The 20,039-nt window shown below is 39.4% G+C and overlaps 1 protein-coding gene and 1 long non-coding RNA gene across 2 annotated transcripts in view; one reads left to right on the top strand and one right to left on the bottom strand.

Annotated features, from left to right (window-relative positions):
- Window positions 1-20,039, bottom strand: part of ADGRB3 (adhesion G protein-coupled receptor B3) — a 646,981-nt gene that overhangs the window by 99,749 nt on the left and 527,193 nt on the right. Inside the window, exons 18-20 of the mRNA XM_045011262.1 lie at window positions 13,148-13,274; window positions 11,391-11,494; window positions 7,865-7,967 (exon numbers count right to left, since the gene is read on the bottom strand). Coding sequence (XP_044867197.1) covers window positions 7,865-7,967; window positions 11,391-11,494; window positions 13,148-13,274 — 334 coding nt within the window. The remainder of the gene's footprint in view (window positions 1-7,864; window positions 7,968-11,390; window positions 11,495-13,147; window positions 13,275-20,039) is intronic.
- Window positions 3,293-19,293, top strand: LOC123367179. Its single transcript, XR_006578339.1, has 3 exons — window positions 3,293-3,416; window positions 13,159-13,223; window positions 19,187-19,293. It is a non-coding gene; the product is annotated as an uncharacterized LOC123367179 (long non-coding RNA).

Below are 20,039 nucleotides of genomic sequence, written 5' to 3'. Positions count from 1 at the left end.
ACAGATTTTATAAAATTGAGTGCGCGCGGCCACACTAAACACATTAAATCGGTGGTGTGCGTCCATGGTCCGAGGCTAGCGTCGATTTCTGAAGCGTTGCACTGTGGGTAGCTATCCCGTAGCTATCCCATAGTTCCCGCAGCCTCCCCCGCCCCTTGGCATTTCCGGGTTGAGATCCCAGTGCCTGATGGGGCAAAAATCATTGTCGCGGGTGGTTCTGGGTAAATGTCGTCAGTCACTCCTTCCTCTGGGAAAGCAACGGCAGACAAGCATTTCGCGCCTTCTTTCCCTGGATTGCCCTGGCAGATGCCATAGCATGGCAATCATGGAGCCTGTTTTGCCTTTTGTGACTCTCACCGTATGTGTACTAGATGCCGCTCACAGAGGCGATTCAGCAGCGCTACACAGCAGCATGCTTTTGCATGACAGCAGAGATGGTTATCAGCCATACTGCACCATCTACCAATCCATAAATTGGTAATAAGATGATCATGGCTACCAGTCCTTTTGCACTGTTCCATTTGCTGCTGTCATAAGTGCCCCTGGCTGCTCTTAGCCAGGGGCGCAAAAGCCAAAATTGGGAATGACTCCCTGAGTCAATCCCTCCTTTTTGGTATCTAAAAATAGAATCAGTCCTGCCTAGAATATGGGCAAGTGTACTAGAGAACCACTGTATCAGAGAACCAGAGAGCACAGCTGCTCTGTGTCAGATCCTGCAGAAATTATGAGCTGTATGCTATTCACAGGGGGTGCTCCTGCAACAACCCCTCCTGTTCATTTCATTCTTCCCCCAGCCTTCATGGGCTACCGTAGCATTGTCCCCCCACTTGTGTGATGAACTAATAAAGAATGCAGGAATAAGACACAGTGACTTGTTAGTGAAGGCAGCCTCCAGCTGCTATGATAGTCCAGACAGGACAGTAAGGAGTGCATCCCTCTGCTAGTTCAGGGGCACTTGAATCTTTTCTTTACACATGAAGGGTGGGGGCTGATGGAGCTCAGCCCCCTGTTGCTATGACGATGATGGATATCAGCCATACTGCACCATCTACCAGGAAAAATTAGGACCAGGCGACCTTGATCGACCTGTCCCAAGCAAGTTGGTATGGTTACCAGTCCTTTTGCACTGCCCCATGTGCCAATAGGCTGATGATGAGGACGGGTAGCAGTCCTATTGTACCATCAGCCACCCATGGCGGGGTGGGAGGAAGGATGTTGTTGTTGAGTGCTGCACCATCCCGTCTATCTGCAGCATTCAGTAAAGATAGGGTGACATGTAAAAGAGTCAAGACAGGATTGTTTTCCCTTTCACTTCTGGGGGTGGGTGGGGGGGGTGCGTAAATTGCCTAGCTATGCCCTGACCCACCGCGGACACTGTTTTTGACCCTAGAAGCATTTGGAGCTCAGCCAAGAATGCAAATGCTTTTCAGAGACTGCAGGAACTGTGGGATAGCTTGAGTCCTCCAGTCCATGAGCGTCCATTTGATTCTTTGGCTTTCCGTTACGCTTGCCACGCAGCAGTGCGCTGAGTCCCTGCTATGGCGTCTGTCTGGAGATATTTAAAAAATGATTTTGAATTTCGTCTTCTGTAACGGAGCGCTGATAGAACAGTTTTGCCTGCCCTTACAGCGATCACGTCCGCATCGTCCATGCTGGAGCTCTTTCTTTATTTTGATTTTTAACTGCATCACCACCCGTGGTGATCGGAGCTCCACGCTGGGCAAACAGGAAATATTCAAAAGTTCGCGGGGCTTTTCCTGTCTACCTGGCCACTGCATCCGAGTTCAGATTGCTGTCCAGAGCGGTCAGTGGTGCACTGTGGGATACCGCCCAGAGGCCAATACCGTCGATCAGCGGCCACACTAACCCTAATCCGATATGGTAATACCGATACTAGCGCTACTCCTCTCGTTAGGGAGGAGTACAGAAACCGGTTTAAAGAGCCATTAAAATCGATATAAGGTGCCTCCTAGTGTGGACGGTTGTGGCGTTAAATCGGTTTTACGCTCCTAAAACCGGTTTAAACGCGTAGTGTAGACCAGGCTTCAGAGTAGTGAGCTTATCCACCGGAAGTTAACAGGTTTTGTCAGAGTTTGGCATAGGGAAGCAGCATTGTTTAAACAGGCCTAATACTTTAACAGGTATTCATTTAAGTGGGCTCCACTGCAGTTAATTGGTTCTGTGCTGGTCTTTGGAGCACAGACACATTCCAATAACATGGCTGTACCAGCCCTTCAAAGAGCCACTGCATTCAAATTCCACACACAGGCAGAGGTGAGACTCACCAGTGAAGGGGTTAAAATGGCTTCCTGGTGTTCACATGGGTGGGAGGACCTATGCCAAATCCTCAGCTGGAGTTAGTTGGTTATGCTCCACTGAAGTCACTAGTTTAGGCTCAGAGTTTACTTCCTCAACTGTAAATTACCTTCTTCATTCATTGCTTTCTAAACACAACCTCAGTGTTGTTTTCACACTGTGTGTGTGTGTGTTCCAGCTGCCTGAGCTCTTGCCTGCTGTTTCTTAGCTGTGTTGCTACTGGTTCCTCTGCCTCCACAATAACCCTTTCTATAAGGTGGCTTCAGGTAGGGTGCAACAGTTAACATGGGCTAGAAGCAGAATTAATACCCACATGGATATCTGAGGTAATCATGCCAGATAAAGTGCTGCTCCCTGGTTCCGCCCCTCCACAAAGACTCCTCAATCCCCTGGTGAGCTCTAATTACACAGCCAGCTACTTCAGGGAGTGAGGAGGGGACATGTTACACTGGCTCCTGCTGCTTCTGAGGCTTTTTCCATTGCTTTGTAATTTCATGGGCTTCAGGCCATGTGTCAGGGTGGAGGGGAGTATAAAGGCATCTATTTTGTAAAAAGAAGCAACTTGATAGCTTCATCCAGTCAAGGGATCTAATCCAAATTGGTTAATGATCTGCAACACTTTAGGCATGTTTGGTTTGGTTTCTAAGCCATTTTTTTCCCCTAAAGCATTTATGCAAACTGATTATTAGGTTTTTTTGTACTTTAGATGGTCAAAGAGTATATTCAAATCCCCCTCCCTACACATCCAATGTAATGCTCCAAGTTTTAACACAAAGCAGACTTTATGGCTGAGTTGTAAACCCATGTAAATAAGGGATTATCACCAAAATGCTGCAATAGTGAGCATCACAAACCCTAGGCTACAATTAGAGAGGATACAGAAAATTAAACATGCTGTGATCATCTACCTCACTCTAAAGGATATAATCATCCCTTGATGGGCATACATACACCCTATTACAACTAACAGAATGGATAAGTGTGCATGAAGGGAAGAGCATACACTCTGGAAAATGCACCTATTTCTCAAAAGCCACACAGATTCCCTTTGAGGCACCAATGCAGGGCAGTCAGATAACTCTGAAACATGGTAGAAACAGGTAAGATGGAAAAGAATTAATTTCCCCCACCTGTAAAATGTATTTTTGTGGTTTGTTTAGCACTGTTTTCTTCCTAAGGAAAACAGTATTTGTTTCTCAGATGACTAATGTGTTTTAATTTACAATGCAACTCTGAATGAAGCCAGATATTTTAGTATATGCACATTCAGAAACTAAAAAGGGAATTTAGAAAAAAAAATCAGGACAATACCTATCAGTACCTTATGGGGGGTTGGGGAAGCCTACTTGATGAGTTAGAGCTGGAGCATAATCAAGATTTATAGTTTCAAGCAACAAAGTCCATGCAGTGAAGAAATGCAGCCATTTTTCTTTATGGCAAGGAAAGCAACAGTAAGCAGATTATATGGAAAGAGTTACATGACATAATCAAGCCTTCAAATCACTGAAATATAGTTCCCCCCCAAAATGGTAGTTTCTACCAAGCAAAAACTCAGTGTTTGTGTCGGTTTTAGGGACACTTTCTAGTATTTGACAAAACACACATCCATTTGTCCTATTAGCTTATTTATGCAACGTGGCATCTTTACTATTGACTCCAATGGATTCTGAATCAGGCTTTTAATACCAGTATTAATGAGTTTTAAATCAGAATTGAAAGGAGTATCTTCAGCACACTAATCATATTAGAAATATCCCCATGTTTAAGTAAAGTAATATGCCTAATATTTTATACAGAACAAGTTTTACCTAAGAAAAGAAACCAAGAAGCAGAAAGTAGTATCAAAATGTTTCAATAAATTAACATGCTTCATATCTCCTTCCAAGTGCAACACTGATTATATTTAAGCAGGATACATAATCGTAGAAACTTTATAGCCTTTTTGAAAATTCTGCCTCCAACAACCTTTATTTCAAAACAGGTGCTTGAGAGAACAGGAGTCTTTACACATGTCTTATGCATGGTTTAAGAGAATTTTCAACAAGATTTTTCTGCATTTGGAAACTTCTTTGGAAAACATATTGAGACCAATTCTCTCCTGTCTCCTTTAAGAAACTGCACAATATCTTTCACTATGAAGAGAACAAAGAAAAATGCTTTTCTGGTGAAAACAGCTATTCAATCCCAAATCTTCCAACAACCATCATCCTTTATTCCCCCCTCTCTATCTTAAAACAGGTGAAAAAGCTCCATGGCCTATACCTCAGGTCTAATGTCTGAACCCTCTAGTTGAAATACTTGAGAGGAAAGAATTTTTGCCTTTAAACACTGAGTATTTGAAATATAAAAGCTATTCCATCTTTGAAGAACTTAGACTACTTTTATATGGCCCTATCAGTACACTGTCCATTTTTGCCTCTGTGAAATATCGTGACCTTTTAGTGGAAAAAAAGGACAGAACATACTTTTACAGAGAAAGTACAGTATTTCAAACTCACTTAGTCTTAATTAATTCTTCATACACAAAGAAAGTCAAACCATGAATAATACACTCAGCCTTAAAATACTATTGCTAGTTTTAATATGCAGAATACCTATGGTATATTTAAAGTAAATAAAAAAATAAGAAATAATCTGCACTTATTTAGTGCAAGAGTCATGATTCCTTTATTCACCAATTGCCAGTGTGAACAAAAATAGCCCCACAGAAGTACAAGTTTTTTAAAGTTGGAACAGTTTTTAAATAAATAAAAACTGGTCTGTAAAGTGATTAATGCAAAGAGAGAAATCTACAATCTGTAAACCAGGACAACAAGATGCTGTCTGTAATCACTGTATTTTCATTTTGCTTAATTTACACACTGCTCCAATTTACTACTAGAACTTGGCCTTGACCATATCTAAACCTATCCTAAACCCAGATCCAGTTCTAAGTCCAATAATAAATGGAACAAGTGGGGCTATATAATGGAACATCATATGTGAACACCCTTGAACTTTGTGGTGTTGGGATTAGTACACAGATACTGATTAGTGGTGATCAGATACCATGGTGATGGTGGTGGTACAAAAGGAGAATAGGATAGTATAGAATTCAAACTTGGTAAATCAGGTCTCTCTCTCTTTACACAACATGAAGACAAGTCCTCTTATATTTAATGTTTAAAATGCTTCCCTTCCTTCTCAAGTACCAGAGCAGCAACACCTATTCTCCAAGAATCAATTCCCTGCAGTCCTTATTCAGGGAAATTTCTGGCTGACTTGAATGAAACCTTCTCCTGAGTAAAAACTGTAGCATTTGGCCCCCACACCTTTAATAAACTCCACCACGGGATCCTGTTTGTATTACCAGGGAATAACATTAATATAACTCATATAAAAGGCTAATGTCAAAAGGTTTTTTCCTCTCAAACGATGGTTAAGACACAGATCTTTTTTCTATTTCTGCCTCTTCCAGATCAAATTTTCTCAGTTAACATGGCAAACTAAGATTCCCCGCCCCCCAGCTGTTGGCACTGAAATCTAAATGTGGGGTCTTTTTTCGTATATCAACATCAAAAATAAAAATTCTACCATGAAGAATTTAGACCCCGGGATTCAGCAAATCTCAAATGCTTTTCAGCATGTGTTAAGTATATGCTTCAGTTACTCTGATTTCAGTGGGACTTAAGCACATGCCTAAGAGTTTTGCTGAATCATGGCATTAGCTGGCAACTTTTCTGATGATGCATGGCATAGACCTGGTGATCTTCTGGAGCTACAGTATACTAGCTCTGAAGTGGACACAGTAGTAAAAACCAGTTTGAATCAGTAAACAAAGAAAAGAGAAACCTTTGGCCTTGGAAAAGAGAACCACATTTTGCCCTTGATCCATTTAAGGTACTGGGTGTTCTGCACATGGATCAAGGACAACATATGGACTACAGAGAACATATATGGATAGAAAAATGTCCATTTTTAGAGCAGCTTTTCAGACCACAAAACACTTTAAAATGTAGACTTCATAATGTGCTCTTTTTCTCTCATAAATTGCATCAGAAGATCTCCATTCTTAGGACCTCTTATTCTCAAAAAGAAGTCAAAGAAACATCCAAACACTTTTCTGGAATTCAGAAAATGAGAGGGCTACTGATGGAATGACTAGGGCTGTGACTTTCAGAGGAGTTGAATTAGATATTGCCTTGGTTCCAGGCTCCCCATGCTGGAGTGCGATTATCAGCCCCTTAGCTAGGGATTCTGTCTAAACCAGGATCCACAGCCCTTACAATGCTCACAATCTCTGGTCCAACCTCTGTTTTAAGGAGCATGGTTTTTTTCCATGTCACTTCCTATTCTTTTCTGAGAACAGTGGCCAACTACTGGGGATCTCTCCTTTCAATTAAATGCAACTTGCTGTATAATAAAGTAGAATATAAAACGTTTCCAGTTAGTGTTCTGGGGTAAAATTTTCCAAAGTACTGAAATGACTTAGGAGTCTAAGTCTCACTTGCAGTTGGACTTGGGGTCCTAAATCACTTGTGCACTTTTAAAAATTTTAGTCAGGCCTTTAGCTGCATAACTCCTCTTAAAGTCAATCAGATTCACATGACTTCCTTCTGCAGCACCAAATAAATACTTATACAATATTATATTATGAATTATTGTACAAGTATATATTTTGAAGTACATTTTTCAGCATGTTGCCATGTGCCTTTCATTGACTAAGTGGAGATATTCAGCTAAATTCCTAAGCACTGATTTGAAAAGTGAATGACAGTAATGGGGATGGATGAAGGCAAGTACTGTCTGAAATTTAGGTTTGTTGTAGAAAAATATAGTATTCTGTTTTTCTAAACCATTTGAACGGTTTTATTTAATTTAAAACAACTGCTTTTTGTTGCTTGGAAAAGCTACCCAGCATCACTCAGAGATTTGTGATGACCCAGTACATAGAAGTGTCTACATATGATAAAGATAGTCTGAAACCACTAATAGTCTGAAACCAGGTTCTGCAAACTGTACATAAACAAGATGCACAAGGTTATTACTATTCTATATCCATTAGAAATCAAAGGTTTAATAGTTCTATATTTATCTAGTACCCATACAGCCTTGCTACAGCATCTGAGAATAGCTGCTTGTGCACATTTTCAAGAGTTGTACTCTAACTTCCAAGCAATTTACACTTGCCTTCTGAGTGTCAGTGTATTAATAAAAAGACAAAAAACAAAACAAAACAAAAAAAACCCACAACATTGTAGCACACAATCCTATTACAACTATTATAATGAGCCAGAATTTGTGCTTTTGATGTTTTATGTCTTTGAACTATCTCAGCTTTGAAATTTAGTTATAAAACACACAGGTCTACCACAGAGAACACAGCATGGCCAAAGGGAATGATACCAACAGGGATTTTTGGAGGAAAAAAATTAGGAAACGTTAAATAATTTCCTTTGCCTGTTAATATTTTACCAAAAACTCTCTAGTTCTGTGAGAATGGATTTGTATCCAAATTAAACACAAAAAGATAGATATTAAAATACAAAGTCAATATAATCAACCATACCTTATTATGTGTCTGAGTTTGTCCAACCAGTATAAGAATATTTGATGAGATAATAGATAGGCAGAAATTAATTAGAATTATTGACCTCTCAGATCTGATGTACCTGTCCAAATAAATATAGAATAAAAAGGTTCTAGAGCCATTGAAAATGAAAATATTATCATAACAGATAAGCAACCATAAATACTTGAATGCAATTCTTAGAAATGTGGGTGACATTTTAAAATGTAAGAGCTCTGTTACCAGAATTTCAAGAGAGAATTTTCTATTAAACTATTACATTATTTCTCGTTTGGTCTCTCCTACTAATACAAAATAACATGCCAGTTAGAAAAGTTTTTGTTTCCATTATATATTTTATAATTCCCTCAGAATGTCTCAAGACATTAAAGCTAGAGTCTATCAGTGCTTCCATTATAAGCTGTTGGTATTATTGATATGAATCATATTGATAATAATGTGACTGCATAAATTCAGCTTAATAGTAATATAATTTCTTCTGCTGTCTGCTCCTCTATGGGAGTGTTCATAGAGGGGCAGATCCACAGCTGGCATAATTCGAAATAGCTCCATTACTAAGGATACGGCCCACAATATGAATTAAGATGCAGTATAGTAGATCATAACATGGCAGTGCATTCTTAAACACTTACATTATTAGGATAATTATAACATAAATTAATTTTGAAGTTTAAACTACATTTACAAAATAATTTGTGTGCAGAAGTGATAATACAATAAGTCCTTCATCTCCATATGTCCAAATAGCAAAGATAGCTGATCTTTGTACTGGTAGATATTAAATTATAATAGTGAGCATTACATATTCCCTGTTGCCAACTTTTGTTACGTTATTCATTTTACAAGTCTATTAGGAAAATAGTTTATAGGATAACAAAGTAACTGTATCAACTGGTTTCTTAAAAATGTAAATGTCCTCATTTTGCTACACCATGTTTTATAAGCTGAAACACACCAAAACAATGATGACTATTTCAAGAAACACGGCTACCCCTCTGGTATTATTGCTCTGGTTTTCAGACCAATCACTGGGAGCTGTGGGCGCCTAGATTTTATGAAAATTATGCAATTTATTTATAGCTTTTAGTTTGTCAGTACTGCTCAGTTGATGCTATCTCTCCAGTGGGCCAGAAAGTCATGGGTTTAAACCCCATGTCGGGCCTTAGATGCATAACCACAGCTGACACTTCAGGGCACAGTGAAGAGGGGTAGTTTGAGGTGCTGTGCTTTGGATAGAAAATAAATCATTGTCCTTTCTGCCCAGTTGTCTAATTACACTTTTCATAAAAAGAGTACAAGATAACCCAAGAAACATTCCTCCTATAAATAAAAAAGTATAATGCCCAAGGCTGTGTGTGATTTGGCAGATGAATACAAAAAGGCTAATGAATTTGCCTACATACTACTACTCTAACTCCTTATTAGAGATGGACCTGAAGCAGACCCAACATCAAACACCCTGGAACTATGAAGAAGCTCAAATTTGAACATGGTACAAGAACAGTTTTTTGCTACTCAATGTGTGGGTAGATTTAGTGCTCAGGAAAGTTAGGGGCCCACAGTATTGCCCTGAGCCAGGCAGATGATGTGCAAGCTTTCAGCAGCTTTGCTAATGCACCTGATTTCTTCTGACCAGCAGTGTTACTATTCCAAAGTTTTTTTGAGCAGACACTGCTAATCCAGACAAATTGCAGGGGTTTTCTGCTAAATAAAAATATTTTCAAGGATGACATAACCAAGCCCACAAGAATCACAAAAGTTAGTGAAGGAAAACCCTTATTACATCCACTGTTCATCTTTCTGCCAATGCAGGACTGTTGACTAAAGTGCACTCCTGAAAGCTTTGTTCACTCCAGCTTTAAATAACTCAAATGCTGGGAATTTCAAAGGTCATTTCTACAGTTAAAAAGGCCTCACTTTTAGCACATACTTCCTGATATAAATCTAAATTGTCTTTTTGTCAGTTTCATCCAAACTCTGTTTTTATGCCTCTCAGGTCACATGAAACAATTCCTTTCCCAGCTTAGAAGCCCTTCTACTGGGAACCACCACTAATACATTCAGCCTCATACCAGGTCTCCAACAATGCTAGATACATCACAAGACACAGCAATAACCCCATAATGCACCTAGCCAATTCTGCAGTTGGGGAGTTGGGAATCACTTCCTGAAGCCATCTTATACTCAGTTTATTTCTTATTTATTTAGTTAGCATTTGAATATTAGCCAAGCAATAGTGTTCTTAGTGGTCAAGTAGAGCTCCTGGAGCCCTCCACTGCATTTGGTTAGTGGACACTCCTCGACGATGTGAGTCATTGTTTGAGTTGCACTGTCGCTGCAGCTTGGGTTATCTTGAAGATCCCAGTGGGGCTGGTTGGCTGCACAGAGGCCTGCCCAGTTGGAAATCGGTTAAGAAGGGGCCACTGACAATGTGACAGGTTGAAGCTGGGCAGGGGGAGCAGTAGGATCTGTGACGAGGAACTGATTGGTGGTCGATGTTAATTCCTTAAGACATGATGGTTGATAATCCTTATAATATTTTATCCTGGCTGGAATAACCAGGTTTTCTATATTAAACAAAAATGTCTAATCCCCCCCCTCTGTCTGAGAGAGAAATTTAGCTATTTATTTTGGTAATTAAGCTATTTATTTTAGTAATAATGTGTGGCAGCATATTCCATTGGTTAATGTTACAGTTTCCATGCTTTTAAGCTTGATGTCTTTTAATTTCATTAAGTGCCCTTTTGTTTTTGTATTATGGGAAAGGGTAAATAGCTGTCCCTAGTTTGCTGACTCTGTCCCTCATTATTTTATATACTTCTCACTCTTCTTCCTTACTAACTAATCATGCTATTTTAAATCTCCCTCCTACTGAATTCCTCCATGCCTTTCAGTTGCATTTATGATCCTAGGGGTCCCTAAGGTACAAAGCAAGTTCAGTATTAGACTGTGCCACAAAGTCCCAACCAAACATGTTTTTGAAGGCTTACTGCTTCATTCTATGCCCTTCAATGAATGATGCAGCTGAAGTGTGCATAGTAGTCTGAACATCTGTGAACCTGAAAAACCTGAAACTTGTGTGACTTTCATATGTAGCTTTTATTACACAGATACCTCATGTTCAAATGTAAATGGAGGAGAAGTGGGTCAGGAAATAGGCCAGAAGCCTTAATTCAAATATAAGAATTCACTTCTGGAGGAATCCTGTAAAATGTTTATTATCTGTCTGACTACTGCACTGAAAGGGCAATATCATTAATACTGAAGAGGGGAGAGAAGATATGGACTATAACATCACCAGTAGACCAGGACAGACAAGCAAATCAATTACACTAATCGGATTTATTACAGATCAATTGCAGCATGCACTGTATAGCTATTTTGTTTAAAAATGCCTACTATTACTACATATAGAAGATAAGAACATATCTAATGGCATCCTGAACTACTAATTTAATTCTAAACAATTGTGCATTTCCATTCAACCATGTCATCAATTACATACCTCCATAGTGCTGCATAGACAACTGCGAGGGTGATCAAAGCCAAGCATGAGAGACCACTGCCTACTATTAGGGTTACTGAGGGGGTGCCAGATGATTCCATGATCTGTAGGTTACAACAAACTACTATGAGAAAAAACCATCTTCCAGGAATTAAAATGCCAGAAAAGAGCAATAAAGGAAAATGCCTAAAACAGCTACTGTATCATAGCCAGCCTTGGTAATATTAGGTATGAAGCAGACATGTACTCCTTCTAACTTAATTCCCAATTTGATCCATACACATCTCTGAGATATCTTTAATTACTGATGCCATCCAGAGAGGCCTTAGAGCCTTAAAATGTTTTATTATACCATTACATAATGTTTTGTAAAATAAAGCAAATGATGATATTACAACTTAGTAGGACACCACAATATTAATTTAGGTTTAAAAGGCACCCTAGTTAAAATTAATGTAAATACTTAATTTTCCTTGAAAGGTAGAAATATTTTGAAAATAATGTGCTAAACAAATAGCTTGTTTTATTGACAGCTATTAAATATCATCCAGTACTTTATCCAAGATCTGATTCATGTTCACTGCAGAATTACCAAACTTTAGGACTTTTAATAACTTTGTCTGAAGTCCAGTATTCTCACACGCTTAGTTTTCTTGGGCCTCTGATCATATAGAAGAAATGACAATGTAAGGGAACACAAAAATATTGTATGCTTCTTCTGAAGAACTTGGAAATCTAGAATTATTTAATCTGTGCTATTCTGAACTAATAACAGTTGAAAAATAAATACATGACCTTGAAAAAACAAACTTGCTTACTTGCTGTAAAACAATTAGTCTCAGACATCACTATTATGCATTAGGGATATCTGTGTGTATTCTAAAATTAACATGATATTGGCTAATGCAAATTAAAGGATTTAGACCTAAAAGTTTGGCAAAATATTCTATATGGCTTATCAATATGCTGTTTAAAAGTCTCAAGTATGCATTGTAAATTACATTGTATCAAGGTATATTTCGTCAACCAAACAAGAGCTAAGACTAATGTACTTTTAGGCCAGATTTTACACAGAAAGTCATGCTTTATTTCAATCACTTTGTTTCCAAACAGCTGAAGCTTACTGCTAAAAACAATCTCTGATCATACACTTCCAAAAAGAGGAAAACCAAATAATTACCCTTTGGGGTTCAACTTCAAAACAATTTGCTTTTTAGACTATTTTTAAATGCAGTAATACCTAGAGTTTTTGCTTCTATATTTTATGTCACTCCTTTCCATGCAAACTTTGTTATTTTTCTTAAAGATGTCAACAGACAACACAGAAAACCTGTACTAAACATGTCCAATGCAGATCTGCAATCTGTTTAACTACCTTATCTAGGGTTTTCGTTCTACTAACAGCAATAAAACCTTCTACACTCCTCTTGAAAGGATAACACACTTGAAAAAGGCTGTTAAGTTGATAATCATTCAATATGAAAGTTTTCGACACATTTGCATTACAATTAGAAGGCCTTCCTATAAAATACTGAGATGGAAGCCGTCCGAAATTGACTAGGATTTAGTTATATCACAGAATCTGGAATTCATTTATCTGAGCTACTGTAGATAACAGGAGACTAACAACATTTTGCCAACCTGCAGTATTTAAACAATTCCTCGATGCAACGTCTGAAATCTACCTGACAGAGAAGCTGGACAACAAATCTTCCTGCTTTTGCATTAAATCTGGATTTTTTTTCTTTGTTACTTACTATTTCTCTAGGTTGCTGAGCCAAAATGGCGAAGGTAGAGAGACGATCACATAAGCATTTCGTATGGGATGCATCGGTAAGCACAGTTTTACATCCCTGGGTGGACCAGGTTCCCAAAGAGTCGTTCCTGCAAAGGAGAGAGAGAGAGAGAGAAATCGGGATAATTATGCTTGACGGTCAATTCCATGAAGCGAAAATGCAGTTTAATTGAGAGGGGAGTCTAGGGTAGTTCCCGGACAGAAGAGATCTACTTGTTGTTCAATAAGACTTAATTTAGATGCATCTCCAGCTGTACAGTAATGCGAGGGGAGAGGGGGAGAAAAGGCAGGGAGACGGCGAGGCTGCGTGCAGTGAGCTGTCCAGCGTTCTTCGTGCTGAAACCTCGCCTAGCCCTGCTACCAGCAGCAGCCTGGTGCGCGGCCGGCCAGCCACTTCCTAGCCTCATCAGCTCACTGCAAAAACTGATCGGGGGTTGGGGGCGGGGGGGAGACAGGCTTGTTTCTTTTTCATACCAGCTCTGTCTGTCTCCTGCGCCTTGTTTTGTGGGGTGGTCGTTAGCGTTGTCTCTTTTGTGTGCGTGGTTAGTTTAAATGCAGATGGCTTTAAAATGTCTGTCTAGGTTACACTGGTTGCATTGGAAGATGCCGGCTCTTCTGCTCTTCTGGCTATTTTTGTTAAGGGTGGTTTTTTTTTAAAAAAACGATCAGCCTTGGAAATTTCACCCTGGAAACGGCAGCATCAGATGCCTCCGACTATTGCCTTTGCCTCAGCTCAAGCAGAGGGACGGATTTCAGCACAGCAGCCCACAACATCGCCAAGAGACACGAGTTCGCCCTCCAGACATCACTCAGCCCAACTCACCTTTCCCCATCTCCCTCCCCCCTTCCCTGTTTATTTGGGGGCAACAGTACCGGGCTAACCCCAAGCCAAAGGGGTCGTTTTAATAGGACTTTCCACCCTCCACTCCCCCCAAAGACTAAACCAGCCTCCGATTTAATTAGACATTCAAAATGCTCAAATCCACCCCAGCTGAACAATAAAAATGGTATCGACCCACGTTTTCTTTTTGCGGAAAGCGAAAGAGAGGGGAAAACCCCAACTCCCCTGCCTGTGAAACGCAGGAGAAAGGGCTCGGTTTCAACTAAATCAAGCCTGTTATCTTTACATAGGTCATATTTAGAGTATAACCATTGGATTTCCCCCCCCCCCATGTCTAGGGATCAAATGGAGACACTGCAGCTAGTAACAGCATGTGTTGTCAATTCTTGTCTATTTCACTCTAGGTCACTAAATGACTTGAAATGAGAAAAGGAAACAGGAAGACGGGGGGGGGGGGGGAGGAGGGAAATAACTACGTTTAATTTTCATTCACCGGGATCACTCTTCTGTTCATCTCTTCTGCCTCTGATAACCCATATGGGTGTGATTTCTCCAAGCCAGGGCCCTCAGGAAATGGAAATTTGTGATTCCTAATTCCCATTCAGAGTACAATTCACACTATTCCACGTTGGCATCTTACACCACTAGCTTTTTCAGTGTCCAAAGGCAACACTTGTATCATATTCCCTTCAAATCAGTTTCACATAAAAAACAAACAGACACAATGGAGGAATCTCAGATGAGAGAAAATCACCAAATCTCTAACTACTAAAGCTTTTCTTTAGTAGCCTCTATTCACACATTGTCCCTTGCACAAAGCCAAACGATACTATACCAACAGCCACTTTAAAAAATGCTCATACATTTTATTTAAACTATAATAAATTCTGAAACATATCTTCTGGTTCACCTTACAATTTTATTTTATTAGCTTTCCTTTCTCTTATCTTATTGTGGCACACAGTTAAGGCCAAATGAAGTACATTTATCTGAGCTGATTAAATATTTAAGACAAATGATAGCTTAAGAGAAATTGACATGTTTTAAAACATAAGGACAGTATTATTCACTCTGAATTTAGTACACTCTGAATTTAGTACACTGAATTTAACCTGTGTTTTGCATGCACAATGCATCCATTTAACACTAAATCTTTCAAGATTGTTTCCAATGAATAGCGCTAGTTGAGTTATAATAATAATAATAAAAAAACCCGTAGACAGTTATATAGACCAATTCTATTTAAAACAAAATAGCCCTGATCCTGATCACAATTAAACTGGTGTAAATCAGGACACTCCATTTAATCAGTGGGTCTGATTCTGCTTTCAGGAGATAAAGTCACAAATGAGTTGAACCAGTGATTGCAAATGGCTACCAATAAAACCACTATGTCACACCAAACCATCATGCATTCAATATATGTCACATATTTCACAAAAGAATGACACTAGAAATACTTTAAAGATTTAGGCTAGGATTTTTCAAAAGTTCTCAGTGCTGGCCTAACTTCTCCTGTTGAACTCAAGAGTAAAACTCCCATTGATGTCAACGGTAGCAAAGTTAGGCCAATACTGAGCACTTTCAAAAATACCACCTTTACCTTTTTTCTCCCTTTTGATGCAGGATTGTGATATATTGAAATTTAAACTATCACATATTCAATATTGCCCTTCTTTCACCTCTTTATTTTGGGGGGAGAAATTCCACTTTTTGATGACAGCGAGACGCATTTCTGTGGCAGGTTGATTATTTTGAGAATGATGGCTGTTTGAAGCTGTTTAGAATGTCAGTCTAAGTCTCTCAGGGTAGACAGAATATAATACACCAGAAACAATTATTTTTACTATTCAGTAACTTTCCATGCAATTTTATGTGATATACTTAAAAATATTCTCATTCTGGAAACAATGGGGCTAGTGGCTTAGATTTTGAAATGGGACTTTGTACGGTAAAATATTATGTAGGGGCATTTTTCTATAGTAAGATTAATTCTCAGAGGCACAATTGACAAAACTGATAACAGACTGATGATTGGGCCACATCTGATGTGCTAGCAACCACATTTTGCTTACCTGTACTTTTCTAGGTATCATGGCACAATATACCCACTTATTATTGATATGTTTTGTTGAAATTAAGGGTACAAATGTCCTATTAACTGCCGTGCTATTTTCTCTACATAAAAAAATGATTATAAAATTCTGCAGTGGCACTGCTGTCAAAACTACTCACTTAACAATGGACTTATTACATAATGTACACTAACTACCATATTATTCTACTCGGAGTCCTGGCCAATAATACAAAATAGGATGGGTTTATTATGGGCCAGCTTGTTTACTGTTGGTCCACACTGGTAAATAGAGAGACCAATAGAACTATCTGGGTAATTGATCACCAATGTGAACAAGAGGTTTACAAGCTGGCCCTGTGTGTGATACTTTAGCAATGTGTTTGATGGTGGATAGTTGTGTTTTAAGGTAGGATGAGCAGCCCTTTACATTGTTAAATACAAAAAAAAATCTATGTTAGTAAAATAATATGGTGCACAGTTCAGTGCTTAGAAGTTAAGAAATGTCAGAACTAAGGTAGCTGGTGACACCTTAATTCACCCCCTTGTGCATATGTTTTATGATACAGTTTTTAATTACACGATCATATACTATTTTTTCCATAGGACCATTGCCTCATTCACTGCTCATACAGAGACGCATACTTTGCCTTCTTGGTTTCACAATTAGATCCTGCAGCAGAGGAATGTTGGAACTCAAGAATACTGGGTTTAATTCTATGTTCTTCAGGGAAATGTGTTGTAGTGGCTAGAATACCATTTGTATCTGTCCACACCTACTCTGCCTCTACCTCCCTGTGCACTTATCTCTCCCTGAGCTCCTATCTCTGCTCCCTCTGATTCTAGGTGCTGCTGGGTTCTATCATCCTTTTTTCTGATCTCTGCTCTTAACCTCTTTTGCATTTCAGTTAGAAAGATTCCTCCTCCTTGACACTGCCTTGATATTAGCAGGAGGAGCATTGACAGCACAGGAAAGAGTTTCCCTGCTGTCAGTTCTAGTGTCCAGCACCATAGTGGCCCCTGGCAACCAGGAGGAGCAACAGCAGGGAAAGTCCTGCTCAGCCCCTAGAATGGCACATGCTCAGTCAAGCTGTGGGACGGAACAGGCTCATTCTGGTTGATATGTAGGAGCTTTGTGGGATGGAGCATACTCAGTACAGAAGTAATGCTCAGAAAATAATGCTGCCAAACCATAACAAAACTCTCCTGAGCATGTGCAAACTACAATCTTTAGAAGCTTATCTCTTGGTCAAATTTTGACAGAAGTTCATGGGGATGGCAAAAGGTACAATGCCTTTTGCCAAATTTGAATTCCCTGTCACTACAGCTTCTCAGTGAAATCATTTTTTGAGGTTTTTAAGGTCAGGCTTGACAAAGCCCTGGCTGGGATTATTTAGTTGGGAATTGGTCCTGCTTTGAGCAGGGGGTTGGACTAGATGACCTCCTGAGGTTGCTTCCAACCCTGATATTCTATGATTCTATGAAACTTTTAACATGGGCAAAACAACATATTTTCCTCTAACCTCTTACTCAGAAATGGCTGGACTGTTTTTGCTGAAATTGGAAAATGAAACATAAAGAAACAAATGCCACTTTGGCCTGAAGCAGACACTTGGCATGGAAAATTTCAGCTGAAATGGTTGAAGTTTGACAAACTTATAAGCAAATGAAAACAGAGTCTTATAATGGAAAGTGTTGGACAATCTAAACTGTGGATATTGCTACTAGCTGCACCTATAATATTATATTGTATGATTGTTGCTTATATGAATGTATGTAACTCACTGATCATTAAATAGGTGCTCATGGAGGTTTATAAACTGAAATAAAGAAATATACTGCTTTTGATTTTTGCATTAACTCCTACTATCAACTGAGATCAGTGCACATAGAGATAAGGTAATATTTGGTCTTTAGGTCTAGATTCTGTCTTTTCAGTGTACTCTTCATAAAGGGTGGTATGTAGTTGTGAGAAGCACAGGTAAGGAATCATACTTCAGAATTGTGATCCTTCCCTTGCTCCAGAAGAGTTCATGGTCCTTACAAGTAGCAAATTACTACTTCCCCAAACCTGTCCAGCTGTGCTGGCTGGCACGTTGGGAAGAATAGAGCCAAGGCTCCACTCACTCTCCAATCCTCCCAACTCCCACACTGACTTAGGCTCAGAGAAGCCACAGAGAGACTTGGGAAGTATATACTTCCCCATAAACCTCTCCATGTCCACACAGACTTCATGCACATAATGGGGCATGACTTCGTGCACGTAATTCTTAGTGCGATCAATCTTCTGAATATTAATAGTGTACTACAACCAACTGGGCATCACTATAGGTTTTGCTAGTTGGGAAAAAAGATTAGAGGGCAAACACTACATGCAACAATATTACACAGAAATATTTTTGCAAAACCCTGGAAATTCAGAAGTTTATTCTTATGTAATTTATAAAAATGACATTACGGAAACATCAAAATGAAAGTAAATATGTTGGACAAAAATATCTAATACCACATACTGCCACTGAGCTTGTGGGAGGCCAAAAAAAGTAGAAACCCCTGAGAATTTTGTTTCCTTGCTGATCTCTAAATTGAAAATGAATCCTATTTGCATTTTTTTTTTTTAAAAACAAATGTGCACCTGGACTGGAAACCAAGTTTTAGTCCAGTGTGATTTGAAACAGATGAGATACTAAACCCTGAAAAATAGGATTTGTAGGAGAAACACTACAATAATGAGCATATGTTAGTTGTTATACTCACTCTGTAATAATTCCTGACCACCCTTTCGCACAAAGTATGGTCCTAAGTAAAACACAGCAGCCTTGATCATCCCTTCCACTACCATGCACAAAGACAGTCAGATGCATCTAAGCTGGAGCTATGGAAGAAGGGAGTAATGACTCCATGGCATGATCCCACAGATGTACTTCTGCAGCTACAGCACAGAGCTGGAGCACAGCAGAAGAGAAAGAAATGAAGTGGGAGGATGACCACTTCTTCATATTTCTTGGGGTCTGGGAAACATAAGATATTACCGACCTCCTTAATATTATGTTATTCTGACTATTTTATGATTTATCCCCTGATAGGAGTTTGGGAGCAGAGATCAATCATGATAGAAGGGAAATATGGCTCTGGAAGCAACTGTGCTGCTATGGAATGGGAAAGGGCTGACCTGGGCATCTATGAAGAGGATCTCGAGCCATGAATGGATCTCGAGCCATGAATGGGATTTGAGAGCCTGTCTCACAAAGTATGGGGAAGATAACCCCTGCCATCTGAGGAAATGATCTGAAGAAAAAGTAAGGGATTGAAACTCAAAGAGTTTCCTGGCCCCTGCTTGGTAATTCCCATATGGTACGGGATGGTACAGATCCATTGTTATTAAAGTTGTGGGAACCCATGTTTGTTTATACATAATGTCAACAAACTATGGAACAGAACGTTCCTCCCCTACTGTTAGCTGAGGGACACACACCTGTGCAAGGGGCATTTGATCCATAGTATTGTCTCTTTCCCTGCCAGGGCCTCTACAGAAGCTCCTCTACAAGAACTGCAGGGAGTCAGGACCTCACACAAATTTGGGGAACAGAAACATCAGCGCAGAAGACTAAAAACTTTCCATGGCTTCATCTCTGACTAAACTTGTAGATTTCCCTGTAGAAAGTTGATCTGGACTTAATTCTATGCCTTTCTGCTACATGCATGCTGCCAAAGGGAGGAGGGCAACATGGGATGGCTTCGCCCTACTTGTGAGATCTAGGGTTTCCTTTCCCAGGATGAACAGAGGTGGAAGGTTGCACTTCCTTTCAACTCCATTCCTTCCCAAATCAATCCCCCCCCCCGAGGGAATGATTGCAAATAAATTAGCGTTGGTCAAAAAGGAGGAAAATATTTGTAAAAAATTCTTTGTTTTTGTGGAAACATTTTGAAATTAAGTGT

The sequence above is a fragment of the Mauremys mutica genome, chromosome 3 (genome assembly GCF_020497125.1).
Source record: "Mauremys mutica isolate MM-2020 ecotype Southern chromosome 3, ASM2049712v1, whole genome shotgun sequence".
Taxonomy (NCBI): domain Eukaryota; kingdom Metazoa; phylum Chordata; order Testudines; family Geoemydidae; genus Mauremys; species Mauremys mutica.
This window is presented reverse-complemented; position numbering and strand designations above follow the sequence as displayed.